Source organism: Schistocerca cancellata, chromosome 6 (assembly GCF_023864275.1).
Source record: "Schistocerca cancellata isolate TAMUIC-IGC-003103 chromosome 6, iqSchCanc2.1, whole genome shotgun sequence".
In the NCBI taxonomy this organism is placed as follows: domain Eukaryota; kingdom Metazoa; phylum Arthropoda; class Insecta; order Orthoptera; family Acrididae; genus Schistocerca; species Schistocerca cancellata.
Genome location: NC_064631.1, coordinates 116,882,161 through 116,896,054, shown reverse-complemented (window position 1 = coordinate 116,896,054; position 13,894 = coordinate 116,882,161). Strand labels below are relative to the sequence as shown.

At 43.3% G+C, this 13,894-nt stretch overlaps 2 protein-coding genes and 1 long non-coding RNA gene across 9 annotated transcripts in view; 1 reads left to right on the top strand and 2 right to left on the bottom strand.

The window, feature by feature from the left end:
• LOC126190903 (uncharacterized) overlaps positions 1-13,894 on the top strand; it is a 554,406-nt gene that overhangs the window by 360,549 nt on the left and 179,963 nt on the right. The window contains exon 1 of one of the 3 annotated variants that reach the window (XR_007538294.1): positions 12,398-12,599. The exons of the other annotated variants lie outside the window; for them this stretch is intronic. This is a non-coding gene — a long non-coding RNA (uncharacterized LOC126190903). Of the gene's footprint in view, positions 1-12,397; positions 12,600-13,894 lie in introns of those variants that run through there. 3 annotated transcript variants of the gene reach the window in all.
• Positions 1-13,894, bottom strand: part of LOC126190901 (probable chitinase 10) — a 362,914-nt gene that overhangs the window by 280,100 nt on the left and 68,920 nt on the right. The window lies entirely within an intron of this gene.
• Positions 1-13,894, bottom strand: part of LOC126190898 (uncharacterized) — a 125,522-nt gene that overhangs the window by 102,553 nt on the left and 9,075 nt on the right. Inside the window, exon 3 of the mRNA XM_049931517.1 lies at positions 12,937-13,305. Coding sequence (XP_049787474.1) covers positions 12,976-13,305 — 330 coding nt within the window. The 3' untranslated portion in view covers positions 12,937-12,975. The remainder of the gene's footprint in view (positions 1-12,936; positions 13,306-13,894) is intronic.

Below are 13,894 nucleotides of genomic sequence, written 5' to 3'. Positions count from 1 at the left end.
AAGTGGAGTAAATGTAAATAATATGAGGTTAACTGCCACAGACGTGGACTTCACAGAGCTTGTTGACGATGCACTGGGCAGGTGTTTGCACAAGACCAAAAAATCGTCGAATGTAAATTTTTTTTATGTAACTCTTGGTTAAAGATAATAGTTTTCCGCACACCCTCATCACCGACGATGACGCGTGGTGTCGCGACTATGAGTAAAAATTCAAAAAACAACATGCTATTTCTTCAATAGAAAAAGAGTTCAAGGAATAGCCACCAGCAAGCAAACCCATACCCTCAGTGTTCTAGGATAGGTAGGTTGCAGTTCTTTTGGATGTTCTAGAGACTAAAACACTTCCGAACGCTACAATATGGCACTGAATACACAGTTTTCATTCTGGCAAGGGAAACTTCTGTTCCTTAGTTTATTTGTTTATTTACTTACTCGTTTATATTTTAATTCATCTGATCTGATGTGGCTCACCACGAATTCTTCTCCATAGCAGAGAAGCACTTACGTCCAACGACCCCCATTTCAGTTTCTGTCTTCCCCTATAATTTTCACTTTCTACAGGTCCCTGTAATACCATGAAAGCTTTTGCTTGACGAGTGAACCAGATCTCTCGAACTGTACCATCTACTAATCACGTTTTCTCTCATTCCTCAACTACTCTGTTTTAAACACCATCTATGTCAAAGGAGTCACATATTTTCACTCTATCTTTTTCTGGTGATGTCGGCATTTATTCCTACCCGATTGTTGTGGCTTGGCTTGCTGTCGACTCTGATGAGCACAACCAAACCACTAAAAATTTGACAGTAACTAATTTTCTGCTCTACCATCCGATTTATAACGAATCTTACCCCCATATATCATATTCTTATGCTGTTGATATTATCGTATATTCGCCATGCAGGAAGTTCACTTCTTTTTCACTTCACTGATCCCCTCTTGATATAAAGTCTAGTGTAATTGATCCTCAGCCGCCCGAGTGGTAGCCCAGCGTCGTAATCAGGATGTAGCCACAGCCTGCCAGCCAGTGAACACTCCTGCCTACATAGCAAAGGCAGCAGAAGCCACCACAAATTTCTATGATCCCTCAGCTGAGTCGGGAAGAGTAACTTACTGTCGGACAACAACAGCCAAACTCTGGACATTCGCCTCTTTTGCAGTTGTTTGCAAGTGACACAGAAAAAGGGCCTGTCCCAAAACGCAACTCTGGAAAGCGGTATACCGACCCCCAATCCCAGATCGCCGTCACTGCTGCACCTGGGTCATATTACGATTCATAGCCTGTGCCTTCCGCTGCCGAACTTACGATGCAGCTAGGACCACTGTCTCCAGTCGGTGGACCGACGACCACAATCTCACTGCCTGAGGCTACGTAGCCAGCAATCTGCTACCGTCTCCATGGTCTGGGTCACAATATGAGTTCCAGATTGCACAGTGCCATAGGTGACCTCTGCCACTTGGCTCCTTTCTCCAGCCTGCAGTTCCATGTTCATCACCTGAGTACTCCCGCCCGGACGCTGAATGTCCATGACACTGGCTGCCTCGAGCGATCCCCCTGCTCTTTGTCGCTGTTATGGTTTATCTATGTCGGCATGCTTGGGTCTGTGGGTCACCGCCAATCGCCTGCTCTCTGACTGCAGCACGTATACTGCTATAAAAGAATCTTGCTATCGTCATCGGAGCTTTGAAAAATTCTTATTAACATGCATGCATGCCACTCCTAGGAACGACATCACATTGGCTTGTCAAAAACATAAAAAAGAACATGTCAAATATCCATTGCACCAACTGTGTTTCCCGTTGTTGACGTGAACAGATAAAAAGTGCTGTCGTTGGCCCAAGCATATCACACGACATACTGAGTGGAAACTGTTCTCATTGTGTTGGTGACATGTATACATGTTAGTAAGATTTTTCCGAAGATTGGATGATGTCAGCAAAAGTCTGTCGAAACCGATCGTTGTGAAGCAAACGAAATATACCAAAGCGATCTTGGTTACAGAAGATATCTCTATTCACCACTTACTGATCGTGTCCTACGAATATGTGCAGCCCATATTAAGAAAGTGTTTTGGGAACCGAGTGGCTGTCTATATCGTCTGCAACTCCACCCACAACCAGCACTGAGCTGCTCGCAAACACCTCCCCAAAAGTAGTATCTGTCCACTTGGTGTCAGACAATATTTGACGCTGCATTTGGACTTACGAAAAGCACAGCAACAATGACACTCAGCACATGATTTCGAGAAAGTGTCGACAGAGTTTTGGGGGCCTGTTAGGTTGCGCTTCTTGTCTTTTCCCTTCGTTTCCGTTTGGATTTAGTGTACATTTGCGGTGGTAATGATAAGCAAAATGCTTGTGAACGGGATAGTGACAACCAAGGAGAATTAATGCGCTACGAGTGAACACAGAAGACACAGAGAAGGGTGGGATTTATCATCATGAGTTTCTTTGCTCGAAGGGGTAAGGGGGGAGGGGTGTTGACTAAGCATTTTCCGGATAAGGCCGCTAGAGTTAGAGTTGATACTGGGACTTCACATAAGGAAAACGATAGTTTAAGCGATGACAGAGGATGACAGTCGGCTTTTAGCGTGAATCCACTCATCCTTGATAGTAGTACTGTCTCATGGGTAGTTACATTTTATTGTAAATCTCGGTGAGACGTCGTTATTACGTGCAGCAGAAAAATTAGCGAACTGTTGTAGAGAGCAGGTCTAAGGAGTGTCTCGTTTAAAGTTGGTAGGGGGTGCTAGTACACAAGGTCATTCTGCCAATAAGGTCATTCTGCAGGAAGAAAAACAACGAACACTCGATGAACTTTTATGGGGACTACCATGTGACGTGTCACACAAACTGGGTATCGAATTCCTGAAATCTCTGGGTGAAGCTGTAGCAACTTTTTCTGAAATTGAATCATTGGCTAGGCTGAGAGAGAATCGAGTAGCTTTTAATTCAGAGGTAATATGTCTTATATTTGGTTCTCCGAGCCCGATTAGTAGTTTCACAGGGAGCCCAGTGTCAAAGATACAAACAGATGTGACATTCCATTCGAAAACTGTCCGAAAACGTGCGGAGGAGGGAATCTTGGTCATCGCTCTATAATGTTTCTTTGGAAACCTTCTGAATATACCGATACAAGAGTAGCGGTAGTTATGCCCTTACATCAAGTATCAGTATGCAGTATGACATTAATGCTTATCTCATCTGGTGATGAACGGCTTATAGCAAGGTCCTAATTGTACTGTTTAACTTAAAGATATTAATCTCTGGAAATCAATCGTGCTGGAGGTTTGTAAATCGACAGACTAAAAGAACACCGATTTTAATTTCCAGAAACCCAGATAAGATTATGTAAGGTGGCACTTCGTAACTTTAATTAAATACTTCTTTCATTAATGCCGGGATTTCTGAATGAATCTGATGATAAGGAAATCTTCAGTAGCTAACATGCACAGATAACACGCTGAATATTTAATGTCAGCGATGTAATATTTTGTCAATGAGTAAGCCATCTAATAGTCACGACAAAGTCTGATGTGGAAGTGGACTTATAAAATAGTCGCTAACTTCTGTATAATTCTGATAATCAGTGAGTACACAGAAAATGTTTGAACTAGTGTGTCCAAACATTTGTGGAAGCTAGGGAAGATGTGAGTATCGCGAAAAGTGGTGTAAAAAGAAAATGTATTATAGAGCGGTGTGTCCACTGCACAAGGACGCGCTTTCGTGTGACTATGGTATACCCCTGTGAGAAATCAGTGGCAGACATTTATCCGGCTATGAAAATGGACAGTTGTGTAGGTTCTGATTGGATACAGGTTCATAGGTATCCGTGCCAGCCGTAAATCTGGGGCCCCCACTCACACACTCCGTTCGGCAATGTAGAGTTTCTGAGTGGTAGCGAGAGATTTCCAGGTACGTAAACGGCACTTCTCAAATGAGCGGGCATACGCTACGACGTCATTCTTGGGCAAGGTGTATAAGGAATATAATACTGAAAGATATGGAGATTTGCTTAAAATGATCGCAGGAATTGAAGTGCTTATTAATAATTTACTATATGTGTAGTAGATCCTTTGCCAGAAAACGAGAAACAGGATCTGTCACAATGTTTCATACAACATAATACATCTTTTGTGCACCGAATTTACCAAACCCAGATAGGGTCTATTGCTGTAGACAATTTTAATTGGGAAAACATGAGGTTGCCGAAAGGTCCGGTGATAGCTGAGAAATATTAGAGGGAAATTGGTTGAATAGGTGTTTCGACGTAGAATGCACTAACCACTCTAAGGGGAAAGGTGTCACATCAGAAAAAACATGACACAGTGGACATGTACACATGGAATAATTTAACCCACCAGGTTCATTGCCAGCTGCACCTACAAGGCAGCATAAATTTCCCACCACGAACAATTCATCTGTGTGCAAGAAACCATAACGGGTCCTCCATCACCCACAAGCAATGATTGATGTGTTTATCGATCAACTGCACCAGAATGGAACTGCAGAAGAAAAAACCAGTCCCCGGTCAGCAAGTGTCATCAATCTTCCAAAGAACGTCTGAGACTGATAGTAAGAATGCCAATGCACAATAACTAACACCTTCTCAATGATAAACACTACAGGAACCTTAGAAAATCTGCGACAATGCTGTTATTTCACCAAATGGATTTATGGAGTGAATACAAACAATTAGAGTTAGCACTGGAAGATCGACCTAAAACCGCGTTTTCGGGTCTATCACTATCAGTGTCGTGGTATGTGATTGGGATCGAAAAATTCTCTATTTACTTTCCAGTGGTTATTAGACTAGGTGTTCAGGGTTGTGAAACTGAAATAATGCATGTTGTACTTAGATTATAGTATTGTATTTTTCAAAGGCTTCCAGCAGCATGTCATGCACTTATAAAAGACTTGGACCTGTTTCACGAGGTGTGCTTCACCCACTGTTTACAAAAGCGACATATCGTCTTACAGGAGGTCCACTGTTTAGGCCATATCATTAGCCAAGCCGTAGAGGATTTCAAGACACCTGAGACAGTAAAGAAATTACACTCGTATCTCAGATTCAGCAATTCTTATAGAAAATGCATCCAGATTTTGCTGAGGTAGCAAGGCCCTCTACTTATATACAAAAATATGGTATTATAGTTTAACTGGCTTCCATATTGCAAAGGAACACTTGAGTGATTGAAAGCATTATTGATTACCAGCCTCATCCTTGCTCTTCCTATCAAAAAAATTTATATAGTCATGTGTGTCAAGCAACTCTGCTGCTAGCCATATTATGAGTGAGGACATTGACAGGGAATAATACCCAGTAACTTACGCTCTAGACACCTCAGTAAAGCAGACAATAACAAATTCTCATGCCTCACCTATGTCACCTGTCACGGTTGTACTTCAAAGTCGTTACCGATCATGCAGCAACGAAATGCTTTCTTGGACTTAACGATCCAACCATTTTTGACCCACTGAATTTTATTGCTAAGCTAATTTGAATTAGATGTTGTATAACACCCAGCAAATAGAATTCGTCTGCGCTATTGACTGCATTGTCAATATATAAAATTGTCCAAAATTTCGGATACTGTAGCAAGAAAACTTCCATAGTGCTTCCTTCTGAGTGGACAATTTTGTACATTGGCAGTGCGATCAACAGTCAAGAAGAATCCTACTGACAGTGACAATGCCTACGCTTACAAACACCCAGAAAAGTCTTACAGGAAGTAAGGAAGACTTAGCTACGGAAGTACATGCTGTCGAATGCATTGGGGTAAGTGTGGAAGAATGGTGCAGGGCTCAGGCTGCTGATGTAGATAGAATTCCATGAGGCAAGTGTGGTTAGGCTCAGATGATGGAGTGCTGTACAGGCAAACAAGGTGCAACAACCACGTCGTTCTGCTGGCAAAATTTGGAGGTGAAGTATTAAGGTGGGCTCACAATTCGAGCTTGGCAGGACATTGTGGATGATATAGCAAGGAGTGCGGTATTACAGAAAATTATTAGTGACCAATGAAAAACAAATACATACAGTGTTACGTGAAGAAGTGCGTTCTTTGTAATCAAAGAGCTCGGAATATCCATCAAAAAATCCCAACACAAAGGTTACCTGAGGCATACGGACCATTGCAAAGCATCAGAATGGATTACTTGGCCCCTTTGCCAAAACACCAGCAGGGAATCGATATTTATGATTTATAGTTGATCATTTTTCACTTTTTTGCTGTCATCGCCATACCAAGTAAAGAGACAGAAATGGTGGCGCAGACTATGGGTCACCAATGGTTACTGCGATTCAGAAACCAGGTACCTTAAAAACTGACCAAGAAACTAAATTCCTCACCAAGTCACGCAATAACATGTGCCGACTTTTAAGTGTAAGGAGTTACTAACGAGAGCACATCATCCAAAAGCAAGAAACAGAACTCAAAGATTGGACATAACATTGGAGAAAATATTATTATGTAAATAGTAGTTACAATGATTCGGATACTCTACTACCAAACGTTGCAGCAACATGTAACTCAAAAATTCATGAATACACAGGCTTACCGCCTTCTGAAGTTGTTTTGCCCAAAACATGCGCTCACCTTTTGAATTCTGCTAGTATGTCCTGGGAGAAGATGTATTAACCTCTCGAAATTTTTATAAAAGATTGAACTGTACATGGTATCCGGTTAAAAATGAATAGCAGGAATGCATCCGCAACAAACAGCGAAATTTCTAAAGTACCATGACGTGCAGGTGGTTATGCTACTTCCTGAAAGAATAACTAAACTGTTCATTTCGGGTCACCAAGGACTGTATCAGGTGGTCGACATCTTTATGTCAACCTGCAGCTTCTGACGTGAAGTACAATTGTCCATGTAGGTAGAATAATTCCATTTCGGGGTAAATAAGAAGCATGGTCTCAATTACTATCAGATCCTTCTGAAGGGGCAAGGGAAGTATTTGTAGAAAATAAGAAAAATAAACGCAGAACTAGGCATGAGAAACAGGATGTATATGCGAGTATTCCAACTCATCCCTATGCTCTTATTACACAAAAAGGATAGGCAGATTAACAGTGAATTTCCCCTCCCCAAAGGCTGTGGTTATTTCTCAAACTAGACTAAATTACGGAGAAAAAAGTGCAGCAGCTCTGCCTCTGGTCGACAAGTGCAAGACAAACAGGCTGGTGAAAACAAGAAACATCATCTTTGTTGTGTTCCTGAGCTTGGTGGGCAGATACGAAGTGACATTAGTCAGGTAGTAGTTGAGGGTTATATAAATACTCTGTCTGTAGTGTAATAATGTTTGTAATATATATCTACGACTTGTAACGTAAAAAAATCTATAAGAACCCTGTGTGTTATTCTATCAGTCATTGTACGATACGTAAAGTCGTCCTTTTAGTGGTGGGCTAGTTTTAGCACGGCAGCCGGACGCAATAAAGTCGGAACATCAGTGCTAATTTAGTGTGGATTTTGACATATGGGCAGTAGAAAATAAATTTCAACAATTTGACGATACCTTTTGGAAACTGACGTCCATGATGCAATTCAAGATGGGGTTGAATGATAATCGCTGGAAATAGCAGCTATAATGACCAGTTTTCTATTGTTTTCAGGAGTTGCTGCACCAGACCAGAGAATCTGTCCCACGGATTCAATAGAAAAGGGACTGGTTGATGCAGGTGGTAAACTCCTAAAAACAGTAACCAGCACTGAGATGCTTAGCAAAGACTATCACGGTGGCACAACAGATAAAAGCAGGCTTGGAAACGAGCCGGGAGGACCTTGAAATACACACCATGCAACTCACGAGTCTCGAAGATGTGGTAAGCAATACTATGCACCGTGGCCGCCGCACTCGTTATTCACAAATGAGGATGAGCAGTTAACGACGACTAATTCGTTTTAAGAGCCGACTGGATAATGTAGACACGCACTTGAGGTTGTGACCCACTCTCGCCAAAATTATCACTGATGTGCTCGTTGAAATCATACAACTGCAGGAAGCTCTCCTACACTCTGCCCATTGGACTCCCAATACTCTTACCTCCGGGAGAGTTCTTGGGATACGCAAAATTCGTATCGAGGTAACAGCACCATTAGATTTGTTAATATCAGTAGACGAGAAGTTCTCTCCACTCTAATGTATCACACGATATCCACCAAAATGGATATGTCAGTAGACGAGAATTCCTCACCACTCTGCTGGAGCAGATGATTTCCACGAAGCTGTTCGAGTGTCGATGGAACACCAGGTCGACCATGTAACTAAATATTGGACCAAACATCGCCGGACACTGATCATCATAAGAACTTCTACATCAGCCATCTGGATAATTCTGGTAAAATGTGTTCTGCATTGCCACCCCAAACGTAGAGTGGCCCAAGTCCTACCTTTCTCTTCCTTTAACCTGCACATCCTTAAAAGTCGAGTCGGTACCAGTGACTCACACCCACCGTGCGAATCAGAATGGTGAAAATTTTTCCAGGGCCACATAGACACCTTGTTTGAGCATCGAAATAAATGATATAGCGTATATAGTAATATGAAAACTGAAGAAGGTGTCGCAAAGCTACATGAGAAGTGTCTACCCCCAATACGTGCAGCAGAATGTAAAGCATAAAACAATGCTGTGCAAATTAGTGTCTCTGTGGCAGCCATATACTTAAGGAATACTTCGATGTTCAGGATTAATCTAAGGAGGGAAGCAATGAAGTGACGAAAAATTTTAACCGCATGGAAAGCACACAAAATCCTTAATCAGGCCGCAGCCGCAGCCTGCTTCTTGGTCAACGGTCCTTCATACACAGCTGCGTCGACAGAAGTCACTATTCATTTCTGTGAGTTGTTGTATGCATCTGGAATCCTTACCTACTGCCAAATGACAAAGCCAGACACTAGTCATTAGCCTCTGATCCATAGGATACCAAGTGACAACGCTCTTCCCACAAATGCAATCTTGGGCAGAGGTACGTAAACGCCGACGTCCAACCCGTTGCAAGTGGTACAGGTGGGCCACGCTATGATGTACAGGCGGTTCCCATCAGCTCCGAACTTCGTTATGCAGCCAAGACCACAGTCTGCAGTCCATGTACCAACGACTAACCTCTGACAATAGGCTGATTTTTCCAAGGTGAGTGTCACACAGTGAGTTCCAGTTATCTCCGTGCCATGGGGGGTCACTACTGCTCGGCTCTCCTGAAACTCTGCTCTCCCCCATTCGCCTTCTTTGACAAAGCTGTTGGTAGAAAAAAGGGTGACTCCTTATGAGAGGAGTAATTTTTTCCATTGCTGATGACCTTTATTCAAAGTGACTGGGATGGAACCTGGGACCTAGAACTTGTTAATTGCTAGTCAGTAATATGCCCTCTAGAACCCACAAGAGTTTGCGACGTAGAACATATTCCACAATAAGACCATTCTATTCTAGCACAGACACAGCACAGTCCTGACTTAGTATTTTAGAACTTCCAAACACTGAGCTTATGAAGAACGGTTTATATTTCGAACATTTTCTAGGTTCAGATGGTATTGTCGAAGGTAAGACAGATGTCAGCCTCAGCTGGTAATGCTTCTTAGAAGCACCCCGTGTAGGCTCTTGTTCTTCGTTAGCGTAACTGCATAATGAATGCTGGTCACTCTGCGTAAAACTGACGGTAAGTATCTGAAATCTTGCTCTAGTTAACTTTGTCACTGTGCTGTCAATGTTGACGTAGAGAAGTAAAGATCATTGCAAATCTGTCTTTGCTGTAGCGGTAGAAAGTCGTCTTCTAAATGAATAACTCCGTCATCTTTGGAAAAGTGAAGCCTGTGTTTCTGGAAGATGGAGCACGCGTACTGGAAATGGAATTTTATTTGAATAACTTACTTCAGTTTTGGCTTCGCCAAGCATTTTAATGTTGGAGGCAACCACGTTTTATAACCACTATACTAGCAAAAAATAAAGTGTTCACGCTAAATGGCCATTAATATGCTCACTATTTAGCTTCAAAAAGGAGGCATAAATTCAAGATCAAAGACAACCAAATGAAGCCACATGTAAAGGGACAAACGTTCTGTCTGATATCATTTTCCGTCAGGAAGAATCCCAAGTGTATCATGCTTTACACCAATCACAATCAATAAGTAAATGTAAGTAATCTAATGTAGATGGGATGAGAATGCGCTGTGGTAACGGCCCTTTATTTAGACCCATTTCTTGGCCTTGGAAAGGAACGTTGTCGATATTCTGAGATGGCCACAAGCCATGACACAAGGATTCTCGCGAGCATCTTAAGTCCTCTAGCTCCAAGTCTCTTCTATAATGGAAACGTTAGTATCTTCATTATTGTTAGGATCTTCGGATTAAGTGAGTAACCAAAATTATGTCACGAACTACACTCCTGGAAATTGAAATAAGAACACCGTGAATTCATTGTCCCAGGAAGGGGAAACTTTATTGACACATTCCTGGGGTCAGATACATCACATGATCACACTGACAGAACCACAGGCACATAGACACAGGCAACAGAGCATGCACAATGTCGGCACTAGTACAGTGTATATCCACCTTTCGCAGCAATGCAGGCTGCTATTCTCCCATGGAGACGATCGTACAGATGCTGGATGTAGTCCTGTGGAACGGCTTGCCATGCCATTTCCACCTGGCGCCACAGTTGGACCAGCGTTCGTGCTGGACGTGCAGACCGCGTGAGACGACGCTTCATCCAGTCCCAAACATGCTCAATGGGGGACAGATCCGGAGATCTTGCTGGCCAGGGTAGTTGACTTACACCTTCTAGAGCACGTTGGGTGGCACGGAATACATGCGGACGTGCATTATCCTGTTGGAACAGCAAGTTCCCTTGCCGGTCTAGGAATGGTAGAACGATGGGTTCGATGACGGTTTGGATGTACCGTGCACTATTCAGTGTCCCCTCGACGATCACCAGTGGTGTACGGCCAGTGTAGGAGATCGCTCCCCACACCATGATGCCGGGTGTTGGCCCTGTGTGCCTCGGTCGTATGCAGTCCTGATTGTGGCGCTCACCTGCACGGCGCCAAACACGCATACGACCATCATTGGCACCAAGGCAGAAGCGACTCTCATCGCTGAAGACGACACGTCTCCATTCGTCCCTCCATTCACGCCTGTCGCGACACCACTGGAGGCGGGCTGTGCGATGTTGGGGCGTGAGCGGAAGACGGCCTAACGGTGTGAGGGTCCGTAGCCCAGCTTCATGGAGACGGTTGCGAATGGTCCTCGCCGATACCCCAGGAGCAACAGTGTCCCTAATTTGCTGGGAAGTGGCGGTGCGGTCCCCTACGGCACTGCGTAGGATCCTACGGTCTTGGCGTGCATCCGTGCGTCGCTGCGGTCCGGTCCCAGGTCGCCGGGCACGTGCAGCTTCCGCCGACCACTGGCGACAACATCGATGTACTGTGGAGACCTCGCGCCCCACGTGTTGAGCAATTCGGCGGCACGTCCACCCGGCCTCCCGCGTGCCCACTATACGCCCTCGCTCAAAGTCCGTCAACTGCACATACGGTTCACGTCCACGCTGTCGCGGCATGCTACCAGTGTTAAAGACTGCGATGGAGCTCCGTATGCCACGGCAAACTGGCTGACACTGACGGCGGCGGTGCACAAATGCTGCGCAGCTAGCGCCATTCGACGGCCAACACCGCGGTTCCTGGTGTGTCCGCTGTGCCGTGCGTGTGATCATTGCTTGTACAGCCCTCTCGCAGTGTCCGGAGCAAGTATGGTGGGTCTGACACACCGGTGTCAATGTGTTCTTTTTTCGATTTCCAGGAGTGTAGTTGGGCGCGATCGTAAATGTCAAAAGCGATCAGAATAAACTGAGAGAAAGGAAATGCCACTAGAACGGAACTTCATGGTAGCCCTCAACTTCTTAAGCGTATTTGAGCTATACAGCCAGTAATCCTGTCCCAGCAGTTCTATGATGTTACACGAGATTTCGTAAAATGCGTTTTTCTTATATCACCACGCATTGTGCTTACCAAAAAATCCAGTGTGTTCACAACTGTTGCTCTTTTAAGAAGTACCCGCTAGTACACATGTACACACACTAAAAACCAAATATCTTATTGTTCTCTGCGTGATTTTCGTTTTTTCCACGTCTCTCGAAATAACGAGTTGAGATTAAAGGAATTAATGATGTAAAGTGATAGTTTGGTAAGTGAAAGAAACGAAATATTCTAAGGATTTGTACTGTATCAATGCTGATTCTGTCTGTGAAATTTCTTCACAGTGTAACTGTTGAAAACGTTTTTCATTGCCATATACAGCATAAACAGCTACAGATGTCATGACCACACAAAGGAGGAAATAATTAGGTGTAAAGATATAATACAAACATTACGTTTTTTTACATTTATTTTCAATAATTGCTGATCACTACATAGTACATTACATTTTTGATATAGCAAGCACACCAACAATCCTATCTGTGTCACATCAATAACAGTTATAGTTTTTTCATAATTACTTGGCTTCTGACAAAGACAGCAGCGTAAGCAGCCAACAACGAAGTTAAGATTTATGCGCAACTTTTATTCCTCCTTTGCTGCATTCTCCGCAGCTTTTCATAAAGCAGGTCACGTCAAAAAGTAATCAAAATTTAAAATAGCCGCTTTGCGAAGCTTGAGTCGTAAGAGATACACGGCTTTTCGTCCTTTATCACAGACGTATTTGTCCAGACAGTCAAAAGGTTTTCAGAAGGCAGCAATTAAGTACGTATATTAATTATCCTTGTCGTAATGAACGGCGAGAATAATTTTATATTTTGAGTTTTTTATTTTTTATTTTATTTTATTTTATTTATTTTTTTGTCGGTTTATGAAAGCGATGCACTTATCACTGTACCGTTTCGGTGTACTGTTAACGCAAAGCAAGAAATGCGAACTAGTTGAACGTAGGTCAGTCATTCAGACCTTTGTCATACTTGGTGTATGGAGAAATGTATCGCAAATTTAGGCATGAAAAGCAGTGGCATTTGGTTTCGTTGCTACTGCGCCTGAATTTGCTTTCTTAATGACTTTAGCAATGAGCTTGTCTGCCTCTTCAGATGAGGAATCGTCGCCGTCTTGAGAAGAACTGTCCGCAGACGAGCTGTCCGCCTCCTTGCAGTTGGCGGACCACGGGTAGTCGCACACTTTGAGCTCCGCATTGAAGTGCAGGTTGGCAGGGCACTGCTTGACCGCTGCGACGCCCGACGCCTCGCACTGCAGGAAGCTGCCGCAGTCCTCGGGGTTGGGGAACGGCTCTCCCGCACCGCTGCAGCCCGCGTTCGCTACCAGCAACTAAAAATGGAAAAGCAGTAAGTGAAAGCTTCTGTCGGTGAACCGAAAAAGATTAAGTAGAAATTTTTCCTAACACAATGGTGGACATCCATAACTTACAGGAAGGTAAAGACACTCTTGTTGTTGATAAATTTAAAAGGCAAAGCTGGAGTATAACACAAAATTGTTTTACATCTTATGTATGAAGAGAAATTTGTAAAATAAGGATCGGACTTTGGAAAAAAGATTAAGTTGCTTTGGACGAAAACATTTAAATTAATAGTGGCATTGACATTAAGTTTACAACATACAGTGGACTGTGAAATACAGTCCACACTGCTCATCATGTACTGTCTCTTCGAGCTGTCATACATCTCAACAAATCTGCGGCACTGACACTTTTTGAGTTCATAAGGCGATATTGGAAGCCATGGATTGACGGTCTACCAGTACTGCCCCTCAGGGTACATACTAGACAGTCTCTAGACGAGGACGGATTGAAATACAAATATCCACTATCTGATCAACAGTATCCGACATTCGTAAGTGGACAATATTATGAGCTTGTCAACCTTATGCGTCGTCGACGGTTTGATCTCTGCTGGGGATG